Raw genomic sequence first — 20,432 nt, 5'->3', positions numbered from 1 at the left:
ACTTAAGAGAGAGAATAAGTCTGTGTGTGTTTGTCTATGTGGAAGCCTGTGAAGGGGACCACAAGTGCCCACGGGTAATGTAGAGTGGAATGTAGACATCATGAAACAACAGGGACTTGTTCTCACCTGCCCATAGTCTGTCTGGAAGACCACGACGCCTTCTGCACAGGAATTTACAGTACTCGGAAAATGCTGGCCATTTTCTCTTAGCCAGACCCGTGTTCCCTGGAAAGAAAACAAAATTTAATTATGAGTTCAAATGATATTCAGTCACAAAACACCACTCTTGAAATAACTACAACTCCTATATAGGGTTGTTAAAAGCAAATATAGGCCCTGGAGAGAGGGCTCACCACTTAGGAGCACTGGTTGCTCTTCCAGAGGACCCAGGTTCAATTCCCTGCACCCAGATGGCAGCTCACAACCTTTTGTTCTAGGGGAGCCAATACCTCTGTGTGCACCAGACACACAGTGCACATACTTCAAACACCCACACAGATAAAAAAATATTTTAAGACTAATCTGTGTGAAAAAGCAAATGTCTTCTTCAAGAAAGCAAAGGTTGCTTGAGAGAGAGCATTACCCACAGCCTTTTCTCATTCCCCATTGTGTGACAAATCCCACCAGGCAGACAAAGAAAGAGGATGGCACCCCACATCCCTACTGTGCAACGACCCTCCCAGATGATCTCAGTTGACTTCTGGCAGCCAGTAGGCAGGCACTATCCATCACTCCCACAGCACAGAAGGTGAAACAGAGTATTACAGATAAGTACCTTGTCCAACACACTAAGAAAGCTGGCTTCAGGAGCCACACCTTCACCCAGGCCACTACTTTGGTGTGAATTGGTGTGCCCCACCTTCCCAGGCCACGCTTCACACAGGTGTCTGCTTGAGAGACTTTGGCCCAGTCCACTGTCACAGTTTGTACTAAAACACACAAGCTAACATAAATCTTCAAAAGAGGGAACTGTGAGTACTTAGTTTGCTGGTATGGACTTTCCTAGGAATTCACAAGATACCTAAAAGGCTGTAGCCTAAACAACTATAGTTTATGGAGCTTATGTATATATATTTTTAACATTGATCTCACTTCCATTTTTCATTGTTCCACCAAACAGATGACCAGTAAGTAGCTTAAGAAGTGACCCAGAGAACTCACAAACCAGCCTTCCAATTTCTATTTCCTTTTTGAAATGAAGGTTGTACTCTATTTTTAATCGCATGTGTGTGAGAAACCTGAGGGCATTGCCCGTGAAGGCCAGAAGAACGGCTCAGCTCTCCTTGGGCTGTCATTACAGGAAAGGCTGTGAGCCTCCTGAAGTAGGTTTTGGGAACAGAACCTGAGTTCTCTACATGAACAGTGTGTGCCTTTAACCACCAGCTATCTGTCCAGCCCCAACTGCTCGAATTTATAATGCCATACTCTTTCCACTTCACATTTATGCAATCTGTCTCCTTAAATCAAATTAATTGTGTATTGGGGACATGAAGTCAAAAGAATGACCACTTAGGGAACAGAAAAGGGGTCAAGAGGAATGAAGTAAGTGGGGAGGACAGTGAGCTGGGATGGAGACCTTGACATTAAACTAATTACTACTACTACTAATAATAATAATAAACCTTCCCCACAAAAGAAACAAATGTATTACTGTAGTCAAGAAAAAAAAATCTTTACCAAACCCATTCAGAAATCATCCATCAGCAATTAAATACAACAAAGGGGTCATTTTAAGTGGGAAGTTATACATATAACATATGTAGGACAGTTCTCTCTCTTACTCCTAAAAAGGAAAATCTGCAAGATATAAGTTTGACTTATTTCTTCCCTCCATGCAGCTATTCAAAGTGCATCAGAAAGTATGGAAAGCTTTTGCTGAGACCACCCTTTCCAGAACCCTAAGTAAGTCAGCTTGGGCCAATCAAGCTAAACTCCAAGGTCCCAGCAAGAAGGGGTCACATGTTCAGAAGGCTTGAGCGTTCTTAAGACCAAGGTGGCCAGAGGCCAGAAGAGTGACAAAGTCCTTTCCCCACTGCCAGGGACACTTGATTGTCCAGTGAGCTTTGTGACTGCCAGGACCCAGGGGATGACCCTGGACAAGGCCCTCCCTCCTTCTGTACATGTTGGTAGATAATTTGTTCTATCCATAGTTTGTTAGCCATCACCCACAGAGGACGGGAATCCTCCGCTAAAAAGGTAGAAAACAGCATCAAACCCCAATATGAAGTGCGCTCTCAGGTTCTGAGGACTATTTAAAGAACACATGTGCCAACTGGGCCAACTTCCTTTCCCCCCCGAGGCCTGTCATGTCCCTGACTCCCCACTTTGGGCTGAGACACTAGGAACACATGGAAAGAATGACAACAGGGCTGCCAGACCTGATTTCTTTATTAGCAAACAGCTGCTTCCAAAAAGAACATTTATTTCAGACATCCGCTAAGACTGTTCTCTCAAGTGTCACTCCATACCCTAACCACAAAATTCTAGGAAAGGGCTTCCAAGTGGCTGAAGGACTTCATTCATTCTTTTCAATTTGTGCATTAGAGACTGCAATGGTTGAGTTTTGAAATACCTCCAAACATACATGCACATACCAACACATGCATGTATGTACATGAATACATATGCATATACATATGCATGCACACAAATACATGCACACACATGCACATAAATACACATATAGACAGAGATATGTTTTCACCTACACACATTTGTGCACATACACACATACAGAGAGAGATCTCCAGGGTAAGACTTTCCTCTGAGGTTAAAATATGAAACAGTAATTAATTCTCATGTTCACCCTCAAACCACAAGTGCCTACCAGGACTCTCACCTGCATTATTTTCAACAAAAAGAAGCTCACAGCTCAATATCCCAGTTTATTAACTTTTCTACTTAGTAAGAAGGAAGTATTTTTACCAAACAAATATAAATGTAGCCCAGGGGGTTGGAAAGATGATTCAGTTGGTAAAGTGCTTACCATGCAAGCCAGACAGCCTGAGTTCAGGGCCCCAGGATACATGTAAAAACCCGGGCACAGTGGCATACAACTTTAATCCCAGCACTGGGGAGGTGGAGATAGGCGTGTCCCTGGGGCTGACTGGCCAGCTAGTCTAAAGTAATTGATGAGCTTTACGTTCAGTGAAAGACCCTGTCTAAGAAAAACCAAGTGGAGTATGACTGAGGAAGATGCTGAACACTGATCTCTGGCCTCTATATACATGCACACACACCTATATGCCTCTATATACATGTATGCACACACAAACACACACACACACAATCAGGGTTAATGCAATCCTCTGGACTTCCAGAGGCCACAAGGAACAGACTTTGAATCTGTGCACAGTTTCTTAGCCTTACATCCTTGTCTTGGGTCTCTTTACCTTCTCCTCTAAAAGCTCTCCACTCTTTGTTGACACTGATCAAACACACAGCTTAGCTCTGTATCCAAAGGTCTTCTCAACAGGTATGAAGTACTACTGATAAAGAACCTTTATGAGATCTCAAACCCAGAGCCCGCCAGTTCCCCTAGATCTACAATAAGAAGTTATCTTCCATAGGGAGGAAAGGAAATGCATTCAAAGCACTCTTTGTTCTTGGAAGATGCATAAACTCGTGACTTTCACAGAATTCACACTGCATTTCAAACTCTGAAATGGATACCCTTGCACAGATCGCTCTCGGTGGTTTCTGTGGAGTCCCCAGTCTTCCTGCCTCTGCTGCTGCAGAGCAGGATGCACATGCCCAGGTCCAGAAGAGGCCACCCACAAGCACTTGGATTTAATAAGTTCACAAGCGGACATTTACCAGACCATCCAAATCTGAGTGAAGAAGAAAACTTTGCCCACCATATGTAAACTATTATAGTCTGTCACTGTTAAATAAGGCTGATAATATAATATACAAAACAGGCAAGCTAACATATGGAGAAAGCTCACAATTTGAGTAAAAATTCCCTTTATAAGCAAGCGGAACATGTTGAATTCTAACATATACATTTTATTAAAACACAGACATGTTTTCATCTTAAAAGTCTGAGACCAATGTTCGAGCGTTAAATTTAACAACTAAAAAAAAAAAAAAAAAAAAGGTTGAGAACTTAATATACAGTACTGTTTGAGGAACACAAAGCACTTGCATATGAATTCTCATCTCCTTTGATCTTCAGAATAATACCAAAGAAAAGCAAGTAACAAAGGTGGGGTTCATAGGAATTCCATTTTCAGTGGCCAGTGATTTCTGGGAGAGAATGAAAACACTCTACCAATCGTGGGTGAAGATACAAAGAAACTAGAGTAATGGGAAGTACATCCACTTCATAAGACAGTGGGGCAACCTCTTCAAAAAACAGCAGCCAAATCTTACTATACATATATATATATACTCCAGCAACCCAACCCCTAGACACTGAGAAAGAAAAAGAAAAACTCCAAGATGCATTAACCTACTGAAGAGCTAAGAAACTGACCAAATCTGAGATGGTTAATACTGACTGATAATCTGACAGGATCTAGAATGACTAGGAGTCAGCCTCTGGCCACACCCTGAATTGTTATCTTGATTGGGTTCATGAGGAAGGAAGACCTAGGCTAAAGGAAGATGGCATCATGCCCTCAGCTTGCGTCCTAGACTGTATGAAAAGTGGAGGATGCTCATTATTCTCAGCTTTCTGACTGAGATACAACATAATCAGCTGCCCCAAGCTCCTCCCACCATGATGGTCTGTACCTTTAAACTGTGAGCCAAACTAAACCCTAAGCTCTTCTTGTTGGATATTTTGCTACAGCAGCAGGAAATTGACTCACATGAAGCCTTGCATGCAAGCATTTACAGTGGCATTATTTATCCATAACAGCCAAACACTGAAAATAATTCAGATGTCTATCAATTGGTGTAGGTGCAGACAAAACATGGTAAATTTATGTGCAACCTCTCAGTAACAAGAAAAAAAAAATCACTGATATGTTCAATAGTTTCTCCAATAAGAATGAACTTCAGAAACATTGTTGGGAGTGATAAAGGCCAAATAAAAAAAATTATATATTGTAGACTTCCATTTCACAAAATTTCTAGGAAGGGTAAATCCACAGACACAGAAGGTAAATGAACTGTACCCTGCACACCTATACAGATAGAGAAAAGACATTTAACTGTGTATCTACCTTCAGTGTTTCAAATGATTTAAGTTGTTGATTTAAGCTGTTAAAAACTTACCAATTTACCAGCTTGAATACCTCCTACTGGCACATAATTATTCCTAACCATTTTATGGTAGAAAGAAACCAAACTCATTTCTACAATTGGACAATGGTGGAGTTAAGAAACATACCAAAAATAAGATCCATAATGATTAGGTATACAAACCATATGTTATATACACATTGAACCTCTGAAGACCTCATGTTGAATTCATTTAGTCCCTCACAAAGCCTGGGCCGGGAGAACCGAGGAGACCTGAGGAGACCACCTGAGGCTGTTCAAACTCAAAGTCCCACCCAAGGCTGATTACAGTGTGCTCCAACACTATCCCACTGGTGAAAGGATCTTAACCCAGGACTGCAGTTGTACCTCCCCGGGGAATGAGTTTTATCAGGACCTACCTGGCTACACTCAGTCATTCTCCATTGTCTAACGCTCCTTCCCACCCTTTGGACAAGATAAGATAATAGTACAAAGCTTAAAATGACAGTCTGGTCCTTTGACCGCTGACACCACCAACAAGATTTCCACCTACTGTTGCCCTTTCTTCCCAGAAAGAATCACCTTGTTCTGGACATGGTATTTTGTCCAAAACCAAAAAGTAAGTAACTAAAACACCAATAACACCAGTGCTGGAGATATGAAAGGAGGATGAGAGAAGTTGAAGACCACCCTCAGGAACATAGAGTTCAAGTCTGACATAAGCTACACTAGACCCTGTTCCTCATTCTACCAGCCACCCCCGAACACCCAGGACTCAAGTGATTGTAGAATAGATATATTAAATTAATATCAATATTCAAATCTATGAACAGTTTAGCAACCAAAGCTTTCCTCTTTTTGCTTGCAAGAGTCTGACTTATAGGGTATAAACCTACTCCACCTGGTTTGGGTGAAGTAGGAGAAGGACCCTTGCTGCTAATGAATTCCAGAAACTGGATGTGGATAATCCATTGTAATACTACTGTACTATGGTTTTATTCATTTGTTTGTTTGTTTATTTATTTATGTCTTTTTGAAACAGATTTGTTTTGGTTTGGTTTGTTTTTAGAGGCAGGGTTTCTTTCTTTCTTTCTTTCTCCCCCCTCCCCCCCCCCCCCCTCTTTTTTCTTGCCGGGTTTTCTTCCTTCCTTCCTTCCCCCCCCCCCCCCCCCCCCCCACCCCGTGAAACTGTCCTGGCTATCCTGGAACTCAGAGACCAGGACAGGCTGGCCTCGAACTCAGAGATCAACCTGCTTCTGCTTCCTGTGTCCTGGGAATAAGCTGTGCTTCACCACGCCCAGCATTATGCCTTAAACAGCACATTTTCTCTATGGTCCAGCCCTGCCCCATGTACATCTACTGGAAGAGAGTCCTTTTGAAAGAGCAGGTGCTATTTCAGTCTCCCCTTACTCAAACCCACATCAAGGCACACATGACTTTCACAACACCAACTTTCTACTACAGAGTCCTCACCTTTGTTACTCTTTGTATCTTGAACTAGATAGATAATTCCTTGTTGATAAGGAGTTCCCCTAGTAGAGAAATAGTTTTAGAGTTAAAACTTTACAGCCAGGCAGAAGTCCACTGCTACTGGCCCAATTCACTGAAAGTAGGCTCTATTGTCTCAAGTCTACGGAGCTCAACAATTTCATGAAGTAGGGACTAGGAACAGCACATCCAGAGTAGCTGTAGTTTCCAGTAGCATTAAAGCAGGATGCACATACAGACAGCACACTGCTGCAGTGTAATTCAACCTGAGACAAACACTAGGGAAAGGCCACGGGGACCAACAGTCTTTGTGGGTACCAGGGATACGCATTTCCCACCCCTCTGCTCACTGGGTGCTTTGCTGATGGCTTGGTTTGGGTTTGACTTCAATGGAAACCCACCTTGTAATATTTATACAAGGATGGCTGGAACTGCACAGACACTACACATCCACTGCAGTCTTTAGCCTCAGGCACTAATTCAACCCTCAAATGCTTTCAGAGCCCAATGTAAAACTCAGAAAGCTGAAACTTGTCTCAAGCAAGAATGAAGAGCAGAGCAAAGCAAAGGGCATAAGCAGTTATCCTAAATGAGCATGGAAAAAAAGTACACCATAGGGCCAGGAGCCAGGGGCCTGGAAGTTCAAGAGGAAGGTCCAATGGACACCTTCTCCCCTGAGAAGGCTATGTTCTAGGGAGGGCCTAGAAACAGGAAAAATAAAAAATAATAAAAATAAACAAAAATAAAAAACACTTTCCGTCTCCCTGACCTTACTGTAGATTTCTGTAAGTCGTCAGCTATACCAGCTCATTCACAACACAATACCCCAGATGGCAGTGTTCCACAAACAACCCAGAAGCCCACCTAAAAACCACAGTACAGGGTGGGTAAACACTTGCCACACAAATATGAGAATCGGAGTTTGAATTCCTCACATCCCTTAGAATAGGGCCATAGCAGTGTACAGTTGTAATTCCAGTGCTCTTATGGTGAGGTTTATTTGGCTCCTATTTCCAGGTAATAGCCCATCACTGAGGCAAGTCAGGGCAAAAACTTGAGGCAGAAATGCCGACTGACTCACTCGCTGCCTTAGATCCACCTGCTTAAGATATTCTCTCAGAGACATGGTCTATAGGCCATTGATTGAGGTAACCCTCAATTTTCATTCCCTCTTCCCAGGTGACTCCAGGTCATGTCCAGCTGACAAAGACTTAAGCAGAACCCAGGATAAATTGACAGTGAGGCAGGTGTGCCTACACTCATTACCACAAGTTCTCTTTGCCCCAAGTCCGGTCCATCCAAGCTCTCCCTAGTACACAGGGAATACATGACATTCTTCCCACTACTATTCCCATATAACAGGCTCTATCAGCACTATCAGAAAAAGTTGCTTCCATAAAGATGGCAATAGTCAATCCATGAATAGAAGCAAGGAGGAAGAAGGGAGTAGTAAAGAACAGAGTAGAAGATCTTTTATTAACAACAAACTACTGTATGTTCAGTGTTCCCTAGGCAACAAAACAAAGACTCATTGGCTTCTCGAACTACCAATCAAAACCACAAAAAAGGAAGCCGATGGCAACATGTCTACTCAGGAGGATATGGTGCTGCAAAGGGTTTCTTTCCATGGCTGCCAGGACCCTACAGGCCAAGTCAGCCCTGCTTTTTATATCTTATTTCCCTCACCTTCTTCACAATTCCTTACAACACCTGTCTACTTACTAGTTTGAACTGCTGAGACAAGAAAGAAAAAAAAAAAATCCCAGAAACAAGATGACGCTGAAAGAAATCACACTTGTCCAAATTACTGAGCCTGCCCCTAAATTTGCAGAAACATGATGTTGCAAAAAGTGAAGATGGAGACCAAATTACCCAACTTCTCCTGTAAGCTATCCATGCATACACCTGCAACTCATCCCTCCGTCTTGCTTCCCAGATGCCCACAACCCTAGCCTTCCCTCCTTGAAAACTGCCCCTATTAAGAGCCAGGAACTAGGGAAGATTTGGCAGGACGTATATTCCCTCTACCAAATAGGACAGGACACACACCCAGCACCTTCTCTCTTTAGCCATTGCTCCATGGTGAATTATTCCATAAGGAAATGATGAAGTGATCCAGACAAGAAAGAGAAGTAGGTAGACCGGATAGGGACACGTGAATCTTATAAATATATAAAGCTGTCCTAGAGGAATGGCTCAACAGTTAAGCTCACTTGTTGCTCTTGCAGAGGACCCCAGTTCTGTTCCCAGCAGCTCACAATGGACTGCAACTACAGATCTAGGGGATCCCCGCTGCCTTCTTCTTACCAGTGAAGGCACCCCCACTCAAGTGTGCATACTCACACACAGATACATAAAGAAAAATACATCTTTAAAAACAAACAAAACTATTCCAATTCCATGAACTCTCTAAAAATAGGGGAACCTCCTCTTTAAGGGAATAACATCACTCACTTAGGGGGAGCGGAGGCAAGCAGAGGCAGAGGCAGTGCAGATCTGACATCCTGGGGGTCATGGCAACAGATGGCCTGTACCTTACTTCCTAACTCACGGGCCTTTCCTACTCTTGACAAGAACCACCCCATCCCAAAGAACTACAAATGAACAAAACTGATAAGAGTATCTTAATGAAATCTTGGCTGTGTTCTGGCTACCATCTATCTGCCTGTAGGAAAAAAAAAAATACAAAAAAACTTACTAAGAAAAGAGGTTTGTTGTTACTTCATAAAAACAAGTGACCTGGAGCACAATGGGAAGAGCACTGAAAACCACTCATTCTCATTCCAGTTTTGCACATTAATAAGCTTCTTTCCAGAGTTCTATTGAGCCTTGAAAAACAGTTAATGTTTATCATGAAATCATACTTCTTGAATTACAAATACATAAAAGATTATCTAGTTCAATTAAAAAAAACCCAAAAAAAACAAAAACAAAAACCTGCACAACACAGCAGTGAAAATGCAAAGGAACTAGAGGCCCGCACACCTCCAGAAGAGAAACATGAAATGATGCAGCCACTGGGGAAAAGTCTGCCAGGTCCTCAAAGGTAAAACATGAGGTTCCCATCTGATCCAGGGATCCACTCCTAGGTGCACATCCTAAAAGAGTGAAATGGCATGTCCACAGGAACTCAGCCAAACGCTCACAGCAGCATTGTTCAGGACAACCTCAACGGAGAAACAAGCCTAGCGGAATAGGTTTCTCAATGTGGTATATCCATGAGTGAAAAGTTACACAGCACTACAGAACCAGCAGCATGGGTAAACTTTGAAAGCATGATGGTGAGCGAAAGTCCGGTCGCCAATGGACACAAATGTACATGTCATCTAAGTCCACTCACATTAAATGCCCAGGAGGCATTGTTCCTTAAAGGCACATGACAGCCAGAACATAACCAGGATTTCATTAAAACAATCCATATAGACAAAAGGCAGATTGACAGTTGGTTGCCTAGGACACAGGGTAGAAATGACATTAAGACGACATAAAACACTTCATTTTTTGAATGTGTAAACTCTTCTAAAATTGATGGTGATCCTATATAATCTCATGCAGACATGCACTAAATGTTTACTTAAATGGGAGAAGTGTATGAAATTTGAATTGTATCACAAATAACAAAAAAAGAAAAAAGGAAAAGAAAAGGGCTGGGAAGGAGGCAGGCAGAAGGAAGCATAGGGAAGCAGGAAGGGAGGGGAAAGGAGAGAATGACCTGGAGAAAAACTGGTAGCCTCCTGTTTAAACCAATCTATTCTTTGCCTTGAGATAGCCTTTGTAATAACTGAAGGCAGAGAATGAATGAGTTATTATCCCTGTCACATAGAGACAACATAACCTAGAGAAGACAGCTAGAAAGCAATTCACACCTGCAGCTAGGACAAGGACCAATCACTTCAGAGCACTCTACAAAACAAGGGAACAATTCACTGTGTCATGCAGGGCTTGTTCACAGGAGAGGACTTGTGAGCCATTCTGCAGGCTTCTACCCAGCAAGGCAGTGTCTACATTCCGGTCCTGCTCTTGGCACCTTCTTGGGTCACACCCAGTGGCTTTCAGCAGCAGCATTCCTTTAATTTAACCTCTTTCTGAAAGCCTTGCTAAGGACAGGACACTGGTATGGGTCTCATTTACCCAACCACACGCTCTGACTTTCCCTCCAAACCACCAAAACTGCAATTTCACCTGCTGCCAGTTATGAGGCATTTAAAAATAACTTAGTCATTTAAAAATAATCCATCAGGAAGGGGTGGGGCACCCCAGCAAGGAGTAAGAAACACCTACATGACATCAGTGTCTGTATTTGTTCCTCTCTGTGCCAGCCAAGGTTTTATTTAAATAAATGCATTTCACTCGGGCACAAAAATCCATCCTCATTAATTTCCGTATTTCCTCTCTTTGGTTTCCTGAGATTTGGAAACTGTGTGACACTTCTGTATAAGAAGGCAGGAACTGGGGTCTGCTGATTGTTCAACATGTAAAGGTGATTGCTAACAAGCCTGACGGTCTCAGTTCAATCCCCAGGCCCTACCTGTAGAAAAGCACTGATTTTCACAAACTATCTTCTGGCTTGCACCCCTGTGTTGCACCATGAGGGTATGTGCACTCACATGTAAATAAAACAAAATTAAAACATTTTAAAGTTTTTTTTTTGTTGTTATTGTTTAGTTTTGTTTCAAGACAGGGTTTCTCTGTTGTAGCCCTGGCTGTCCTGGAACTCACTCTGTAGACCAGGCTGGCCTCAAATTCAATAGACTGGCTTTGTCTCTGCCTTCGGAGTGCTGGGATTAAAGGCATTCGCCACCACCACCTGGCTAATTTTGAAATCTTTAAAAATTAGAAAATTAAATAAAAGCTAAGAAGCTGAGGATGTGGCTGAGTAATACTGTGCTTAGCATGTGGGAGACCCTGGTGCCTCCTCCAGCACCAAAACAACAACAAACATTTTGACAACCCACTCCTGTGCATGGAAAGAGGAAGCTATTCTTACAGACAGGGCCTCTCCACCACCAGGTGAGGACTCAGAAGCAAGGACTGTGATCACACAGACACTCACAAGCCATCAAGGCCTTGTCAGGGCAGGGGTGGATTTGAAAGCCTGATGTTGCTTCCAAGCAAATGTTTCATTTTAGAAAGTTTGGGAACATACTCAGAAGTAGCAAAGATAATACAAGAAGTCCCTGTTCATAACCCACCCACACACACACACACACAACCTCTGTCACATAGCTGACTGAGAATCACTGAGAATGGATGCTACGTTTTTTCCCAGCATCCTTTTCCGATCTCAGAACTTCCTCCAGGACACTGTGTCTAGCACTGTGTCTCCCTGGTTCAGTTTCTCAGACCTTTCTTGTTTGGTCACCTTGGCAGTTGTGACTAGCATTGGCCAGGTACCTGCATAACACCCCTCAGTTAGTGATGCTGTGCAGTCCCTGTGATCTGAACGACTTCCCTAAGTTCCAGATGCTGGAAACTTGTTCCCACCTGGGTAAAAGGTGCACTAGTACAGAAGTGACTTTGTAAAGGAGCTCTCTGGAAGCCTTGCTCTGTCTCCTGAGATGATATCCTCAGTTGGGTCATGAAGAGGTAAGGGGTCCTCACCGCCGTCCTACTTGACTTATCGACTTTTAGAACTGTGAGTGAAATAAGCTTTATCCTTAGAAATCTCCTGGTCTCAGGTACTTTATTTTAGCAATACAAAATAGAGTAGCCATGGGTTTTCAATGTAACTCAGACCTGATGTCATGTCAGTCTGCCTTTAAGGGGTACCATCTTCACCACAAAGTTCACCAAGAGTACCTGAATACATTAGACTCCAGGATCCTCTTTATTTTTTGTCTTTGGTTGTCATCAGAAAGGGAGAAATACATACAATCTACTTCCTAGGAGCCATGGGGCTAAAATAAGCAGCACTGAAAATGCAGATGAGCAAACACAGGTTTTGTTCAATGGTGCTGGGTCTGAGGCACTCCATTGGGATGAATTTAAACTTCATGCCAAGAGAAATAATTTGGGAAATGATTCAGAGTACCACAGCCCAGCATGTGTATGGCAGAGAGCAGGAGAGACAAAGAGACAGAGACAGACAAACTGACAGAGAGAGAGAGAGAGAGCAAGGAGGCAGCCTGCCATGAGCAAGTTCTAGCGTCTGAATGGGCCAAGTGCTTACAGGCACTTGGGAAGCCTAGAGCTGAAAGGTCCAATTTTCTGCAAAAGTGTCACCCGACGTTGAGACACCCTGTAAAATGAGCTTACACAGTTCCCCTTAATTACCACCTATAAACTATTAACAGTACCATACAGCTCAACAATAGAGGCATTCACCTTTGTCTAGCCAGGGCACAAACAGTCTAAGACACCTCACAGGTTCAGCTCTGGAAGCCACTGAGGAATCAAATCGCCCTTGTTGCCAATGCAATGTGGAGAAAATGACTTCCACAAACAATACAGTGTACTCAGTTTTTCAAGTTTCATTTACAAGACAAGCACACATGAGGGGCCACATGGTCTGGAAGGATCAGGTTTTACTTCTATCTCAGTCATTCCACATTCATTCCTTGGAACCCTCAAGGCCACCAGCTGAATTAGTGTGTGAGGAGGCTGAGGCTTGGTCAATACACCACTGAGCTGAACATGAAGGAATGAGCCAAGCCAGGTGAGCTGCATCAAAGGCCTGCCAATCAAAGCCAGCAGTGTCCCCCCTGGAGCAGACCCCTCGGGGCCACACCCTGAACACAAGGAAAGACAGTTCCTGGCTCCTACAGTCCCCATCAGCCTTATTTGAAGCCGCCAGCGCTCCAGGCTCTATGCCAGTAGTTCTTAACCAGTAAGTTGCATATCAAATACTTACAATTCCTCACAGTAACAAAATTACAGTTATGAAGTAGCAATGAAATAATTTTATGGCTGAGGGTCACCACAACATGAGGAACTGCACTAAAGGGTCGCAGCATTAGAAAGGCTGAAAACCACTGTTCTACGAGGACCCAAATGACCCTAGTTCAAAACAAAGGTCTCAACTTCCCTCTTTCATCCAGGAAGTTGCTCACCACCTGACGCTGGCTCAAGGTAAGGATTAATGGGCTACACCTAGGAAGCCTCCCCATAGAGCCACTGCATCGCTTGGGGCAATTCCCCAGGCTCAACTCCAGAGATGCCAACTTTCATAAACCAGGTCAGCAACAATTAAGTTCCCATGACCATCATCACTCATATACACTACTCTATACCTAGGCAGCTTGACTTTGCTGGAAGAAAGGGCACAGTGAGCAAATGAAAGAGCTCCATAAGATCAGGATGCTATTCCTAAAACTCAGAACAAGTGGCAGTCCCAACTGCTAACCTCTTCCTGTGCAAGACCCTGCTCTCCCTTTTCTGAAAAGCTGAGCTCTGTCTTCCAAGCATGACTAGAAAAACTATAAGCAAAGTCAGCTAATGACTCAGGCTGCAATCACCAGCAGCCAGCAAATTTCCCATCAACTCTCAAAGGATGGGGATTTTCATGTTTTCCTTCAGAGCAAAGTCAAACTAAAGAGGCATTTTTAATATGTTGCTACTACCCAAGGACCAAATAGAGATATGAAAAACTTCAGTGTATGTCAGTGACTGGGGTTGGTCTGGCTGGAGTGAGGCAGGGTCTTCCAGCTGGTGAAAGAACGAGGGCTCCTTTCCCTTAGGGTATGCATTCACCAACTCAGTGACTATCTTAGTGTTCATCACTGTGATGAAACACCATGACTAAAAGCAACTTGGGGAGGAAAGGGTTTATTTGGCTTACACATCCTGAATCATAGTCCACTGAGGAGAGCCAAGGCAGAAAATCAAACTGAGCAGGATCCTGGAGGCAGGAGCTGATACAGAGGCCACAGAGGGGTGCTGCTACTTATTCAGCCTGCTCCTTTATAGAACCCAGGACCATCAGCCTAGGGTGGTACAACCCAGAATGAGCTAGGCCCTCCTGCAATCACTAATTAAGAAAATGCCCTATAGGCCTGCCTATAGCACAGCTCCCTTTCTTTCTTACTTTTTCTATTTATTTCTTCTCTCTCTCTCTCTCTCTCTCTCTCTCTCTCTCTCTCTCTCTTTTTCTGAGACGGGGTTTTTCTGTGTAGCCTTGGCTGTCCTGGACTAACTTTGTAGATCAGGCTGGCCTGAAACTCACAGCCTTCCTGAGTACTAAGTTCAAAGATGTGTGCCACCACACTCGCCAACAGCACAGTCTTATAAAGGCATTTTTTTTTCAATTGAGCTACCTTCCCCTCAGATGACTATAACTTGTATAAAGTAGACATAGAACTAATTAGCCAACCGACCCTCAAATCTAGTTTAACTAAGAAAACATCACAAGAAGCAAACAGCAGCTTGCAGTGTTAAACAGAGCACAGGGTACAAAGCCAGGGATGTAAACAGTTGGTCCCAGAGGGGAAAAGCCTCAGCTCCAAGCAAAGGCAGGGAGGATGAGGGGACATAAATATTCTGTCCACAGATGTCCACTTCTCCTGAGGAATTAGCTATGAAAGCTAGTATACACCTCCACAGTTATAATTTGCCTCTATAATGAACACTCACTGTAATGTAAGTTCTTGCTTTGGAATTATTGAGTTGAAAGGTCAGTGTAAAATATGTCATTTAAAACATTTAAAAAAGCTCCCACTGAGGCGCATGTATCCTCAAATGGCTTGCTAAACCATGGTTTTCATGTGTCCCTAGTCCCCACTCTGAAAACTGAGCCCCCAATGTAACAGTTTTGAGAGGTGGCCTTCAGGAGGTGTTAGGTCACAAGGGCTGGGCCTCCCTTATTTAAGGGAGTAGGTGAGTTATCACAATCGAGGGCTCCAGACAGAAGGCTGGGTTTGGCTCTCTTCTATCTCTTTTCACAAGAGAAATAAATCTTTGTTTAAAAGCTTAGGCAGGTCCAGCCGAAGAAACTAAGTCTACTCTTCGCAAGAAGTTGTTCATCGGTATGATTTAGAGACTCTGCACTACACAGACACCCAGAGGAAGTACCGAAACACCCCATTCTACAGCAACAGCAGCTGCCCCCAAAGTGTCTGAGCAACCATCTCTATACACACACCTGTGAAGCCCACCCTCTCCTATTCAACTGACAAGGAACTTTAATCCTTCTGCACAATGCACAATGCTGTTCCCTCTCCTTCCGCCAGCAAGCTGGAGGATCTCTTCAACTGCACAATCTAAATGCCTTTGTTTTCAGCACAAATGTCACAAAGGTTTGTCAACAAACAAAAAATATCTACAAAAATACCCACATTCCTCCAAATTCTACTTGTAGGCTACCTGAAAGGTCTTCTTGGGGAACCTATTTAAGGGAGATATTCTAGCATCATTTCTGAACAACAGAGCCAACAGGCTATAAACTTTTCATTTCCTGGAAAAGAACAAAAATAGGGCCGGAGATACAGCTCAGCAGTTAGTTAAGAGCACTGTTTTCCCAGAGAATCAGTGTTCAGTTCCCACTACCCACAAGGCAGTTCACAACTGTAAATACAGGTCCAAGGAATCCAATGCCTTCTTCAGACTTTCGTGAACATCAGGTATGAATGTAATTCATCTATACATAAGCAGATAAACACACAGAACATATAAACAAACAAACAAACAAACAAACAAATCTATCTTAAAGAAAGCTAAAAGGACCCTAAGGAGTTGCTGCTGTATGTTTACACATATACTGGGGGTCAGGGTGTAAACTGTTAACAACACGGGAACCTGACTTCAGGTCCCCAGTACTCGGGTAAAAGAGCCTGGCATGAAGACTGAAATCTGTAATCTCAGTTCTAGGAAGGCAGACAGGAGGACCTCCAGGTCTCACTGGCCAGGTAGTCCAGCCAACCACAGGCCTCCAAGGTCAGTGAGAGATCCTGCCTCAAACAAACAAACAAACAAACAAAAGAAAAGAAAGGAAGGAAGAAAGAAGGGAGGAAAAAAGGGAGTGAGGAAAATGAAAGGAGGGAGTTAAGACAACCAACTAAGGAACATACTCAAGGCTGACCTCTGGCTTCTATATGCACACTTCCTCATCTGAATATTCACTACACACTCCAAACAAGAACATTTAAATTTTTAAGAATGCAGGTATATTAGAGAAAAACAAACAACAGCAAATTCTGCACCGGCAGCTAATGCAGAATTCAAAACCATCATCATGAACTCACCAAATGCACTGAATGGCTAAAGGGTGACTAAAGGTCTGAAGACTCTAATCAGGACTCCGCCTTGAACTAGGAAAGTTGGCCTGCAGCACACACACCCTCCTGTCATCAGTCACAGGAGAGATAAGAGGACATTCTGGGACACACATGGCTAGCAGGCAAGGAAGTGAAATCAGCAGCAGGAAACAACAGGATCTCTTCCCTGTCTCTAGTGATAAAACTTTCAGGAGCTTCCTTAGGTCCTTCAGTGGTGGCCAGTTCCTTAGGAACCCTTCTCATCTGCCCCTTAAGGTCACAGCTGGAGCTATGGATATAATTTTTAAATGTGAGGCACATAAAAAAAAAATGCTGGAGAAATGGTTCCGTTGGCAAAGTACTGAGGTGAAAGCATGAAGTCCCAAGTTCAAACCCTAGCATCCATTAAAAATCAAAGGCCAGGTAAAAACTGAGAGAACTTGTCTCAAAATAAAAATAAAACAAAAAACTAATAAAATAGAGAACAGCTGGGGAAGATACCCAGGGCTGACCTCTTGACGTCACATTCATGAACACACACAAACAAGTACAGAGAGACAGAGACATGGAGAAATGTAGACACATTATTAACCCAATCGGTCTGGCTAGCTGTCAACCTGACACAGACCAGGTCATATGAGAAGGAACTACAACTGAGAAAAGGTCTCCATCAAATTGGCCTGTAGGCAAGTCTGTGGGGCATTTGCTTGATGTGGGAAGGTCCAGCTCATGGTGGGAAGTGCATCTCTGAAAAGGCAGGCCTTGGTGACATAAGACAGCAGGGTGAGCAAGAGAACAAACCAGCAAGCAGCACTCCTCCATGGCCTCTGCTTCACTTCCTAACTCCATGTTCAAGCCTTGAGTTCCTGTGCTGTCCCTCATCGATAGACTGTAAACTGTAAACTGATAAAAACCCTTTCCTCCCCTAGTTGCTCTTAGTCTTAGTGTTCATCATGGCAACGATACACAAAGAAAGATAAAAAAACAGATGTGTTACCACCCTTCTGTTTGCCTGTCCCCACTTAGGTAACATGTACAAAACTGCCCAGTGACAATGGAAAGTGTATCTGTCACCTGCCCAACCCTGACCTACTTTTCTTCAACATTCACAAGATGAAGAAGCAGAAAATTCTTTTTCTTTACATCTGGAATTAAAAAAGGATTAGGTAAATCATAATTGTGGACCAAAGTGAATTCTCCATGCGCAGCATGGAAGATGACTGACCCACCACAGAGAAACTTAGCATTGACATTGCCTGTGACATTACTGACAGACGAGGAAAGTACATGTTTGCTACAGTAAAAATTCACAGCAATTTCTGCAGCCATGTTTTCTAAACTCTTGAACTCTTAATTACACAGATACCTGGTGGTTTAGAGTTATAACAAGCAACACTAGACAATTAATTCCATGGTGAGCAGCAAAATGTATGTTTCCACCTCAAAACTGTCCTCTCCTCCTCCCAATCAGGCCCAAGGTTTTAATGAGATGGGGAAGGAGGAAACCCTTTGTGGACTTAATGGTGGGCTACAGTAAGTGTATCTTGATTGGAGTTTCTACAGGTTAGAATCTGCAGTATGTCCAAGAAAAAAGAAAAATGCCCAACCTGGAACCTAGAATTTTAGTGACCTGGAAGCTGAGTATGCGAAATCTTGTACATTAACACCACCCCCAAAAGCCAACAGAGAGGCAAGCAGCTCTAAGAGAAATTCAGTTTTCCAGAAGTCAATGGACTGCTCTGGCTGGTGTCAAGGGTCCCATCCAGGTCACCTGTTCTCAACATTTGTGAGAACATTTGTGCCTAATTCCCCCGACCCCATGCATCTTAAATGCATGCTACTCTGGTCCCTCCAGGATGATAACTCTTCTCCTTGGGGGATCTTCTAGACCCAGCCCTTTTCAGCCTGACTGAAAGTCTTTCACCTCAGCCTACACTAAGCCTCTGCATGTTGCTCTGTTTTACATGCCATTGGACCCTTCAGCCTGGGCACCACCATGTCTCTGCCATTCTGGAAGGTTCTCCCACTGGTTAGGCTATCTGACTCAAGTCAAAACTGCCATGGTGATTTGAGTGAGAATGGGCCCCACAGGCTCTTCTTTTAATGCTTGGTCTCTACTTGGTGGAACCATTTGGGAAGGATTAGGAGATGCAGCCTTCTTGAAGGAGGTGTCACTGGAGCTGAGCTTTGAGGTCTCAGAAGCCCACATGCCATTCCCAAGCATGCTCTCCCTCCCCGACCCCCTACTTTGCGCTCATGGACCAGACCTAAGCTTTCAACTATTTCTCTGTAGCCATGCCTGCTTCCCTGCTGCCATGTTTGTCATGGCTACTAATGCTCTGGAACCATGAGCTCCCATATTAAATGCTTTCTTTTCTAAGTTGCCTTGGTCTGGTGTTTTGTCATAGTGATAGAAAAAAAAAAAAACCGACAAAAAGAAAGAAAATAACTAAGACAACTGGCCCCTGCCATAGCTGCTTACCAGACCACCACTGCTTATTTATCACTTTATCCTGGCTCAGTGTAATGCCTGGCACCAGGAAGGCACAGATGGGAAAGGAAAAGAGGATTCAGAACAAAGATCCAAGAACACGGTGGACCAACGTCTATCCACACTTCTGGCCACCTGGCCAGAAGATTGACTTCTGTCAGCCACACCCTAACCACAATCTTTGAGCTCAACTTTCCTTCCCAAACATCTAAACAAAGGAGAATATTCAATTGTTTCTAATGTTCACAACTATAGACACCAGTAATAAAAAGTGAGAGGAACACCCTGGAGTTTTGTTCCAATGCCAGTGGTTTCTAAGGAGTTCCCTGCTTGAGCAGTCAGAAGCCAAGTACACCACCTGAATCATTCATGCGCTGTCTGAATAGTAGACCAGATGCCTGAAAGACAGGCTTTAGGAATTCCCACCCCACTGCTGCTTTCCTGAGCCAGACCATCATGAAGCCACATTTTCCACACGGGCACAGGCTCTCTGAAAGTGACTGATCTGAGGAGCTGTTTGTTTTTTCAGCCCATACTGAGGCATGCAGGGGTGCTCTCCAGAGCCCTGACCTGGTGTTCTATTTCGTTCATGCATCCCAAGGTATGTTCTTACCTTTTAGCAAAATCTTTTTGCCTGGAAAACCTTCACCTAAAATTCCAAAATGTGTTCATTCATTCTACAAATATTTATCTAATGGTCATGACTGGCCAGGCACTGGGCCACAGCCAAGAAGGGCACAAAATTCAACAGCAATGACATGACATTCAGAGTCTTGCTGCTCGGGCTCCAATTCCCTACTGGCTGGGTGACTATGGAGAATGGCAGTAAATATAAGCAAACAGATAAAATGACCATGGGCTGGTCACTGGTGTAGGCACTTCTCTCCCACTAACTTCTTTAATTCTTATAACACATGGGGAGTGAGTCACTATATACTCCCATTTTACAGATGTGGGAACTAAGGCTGAGAAGAAAAACTTGCTCAAGGTCCCAGGGCTAACAGGTGGTCGAACAAGTCTGGTGTTCCTTTTCTTTCTTTCTTTCTTTCTTTCTTTCTTTCTTTCTTTCTTTCTTT

General features: G+C 43.5%; 1 protein-coding gene across 1 annotated transcript in view; it reads right to left on the bottom strand.

Moving 5' to 3' along the window:
* The window catches only part of Myo10 (myosin X), a 173,423-nt gene that overhangs the window by 125,421 nt on the left and 27,570 nt on the right, over window positions 1–20,432 (bottom strand). The window contains exon 2 of the mRNA XM_055619008.1: window positions 127–225. Coding sequence (XP_055474983.1) covers window positions 127–225 — 99 coding nt within the window. The remainder of the gene's footprint in view (window positions 1–126; window positions 226–20,432) is intronic.

The sequence above is a fragment of the Psammomys obesus genome, unplaced genomic scaffold (genome assembly GCF_907164565.1).
Source record: "Psammomys obesus unplaced genomic scaffold, mPsaObe1.curated_primary_1811, whole genome shotgun sequence".
NCBI lineage: Eukaryota > Metazoa > Chordata > Mammalia > Rodentia > Muridae > Psammomys > Psammomys obesus.
The sequence above is the reverse complement of the archived record's forward strand: the minus strand, read 5'-3'. Positions and strand labels throughout refer to the sequence as shown.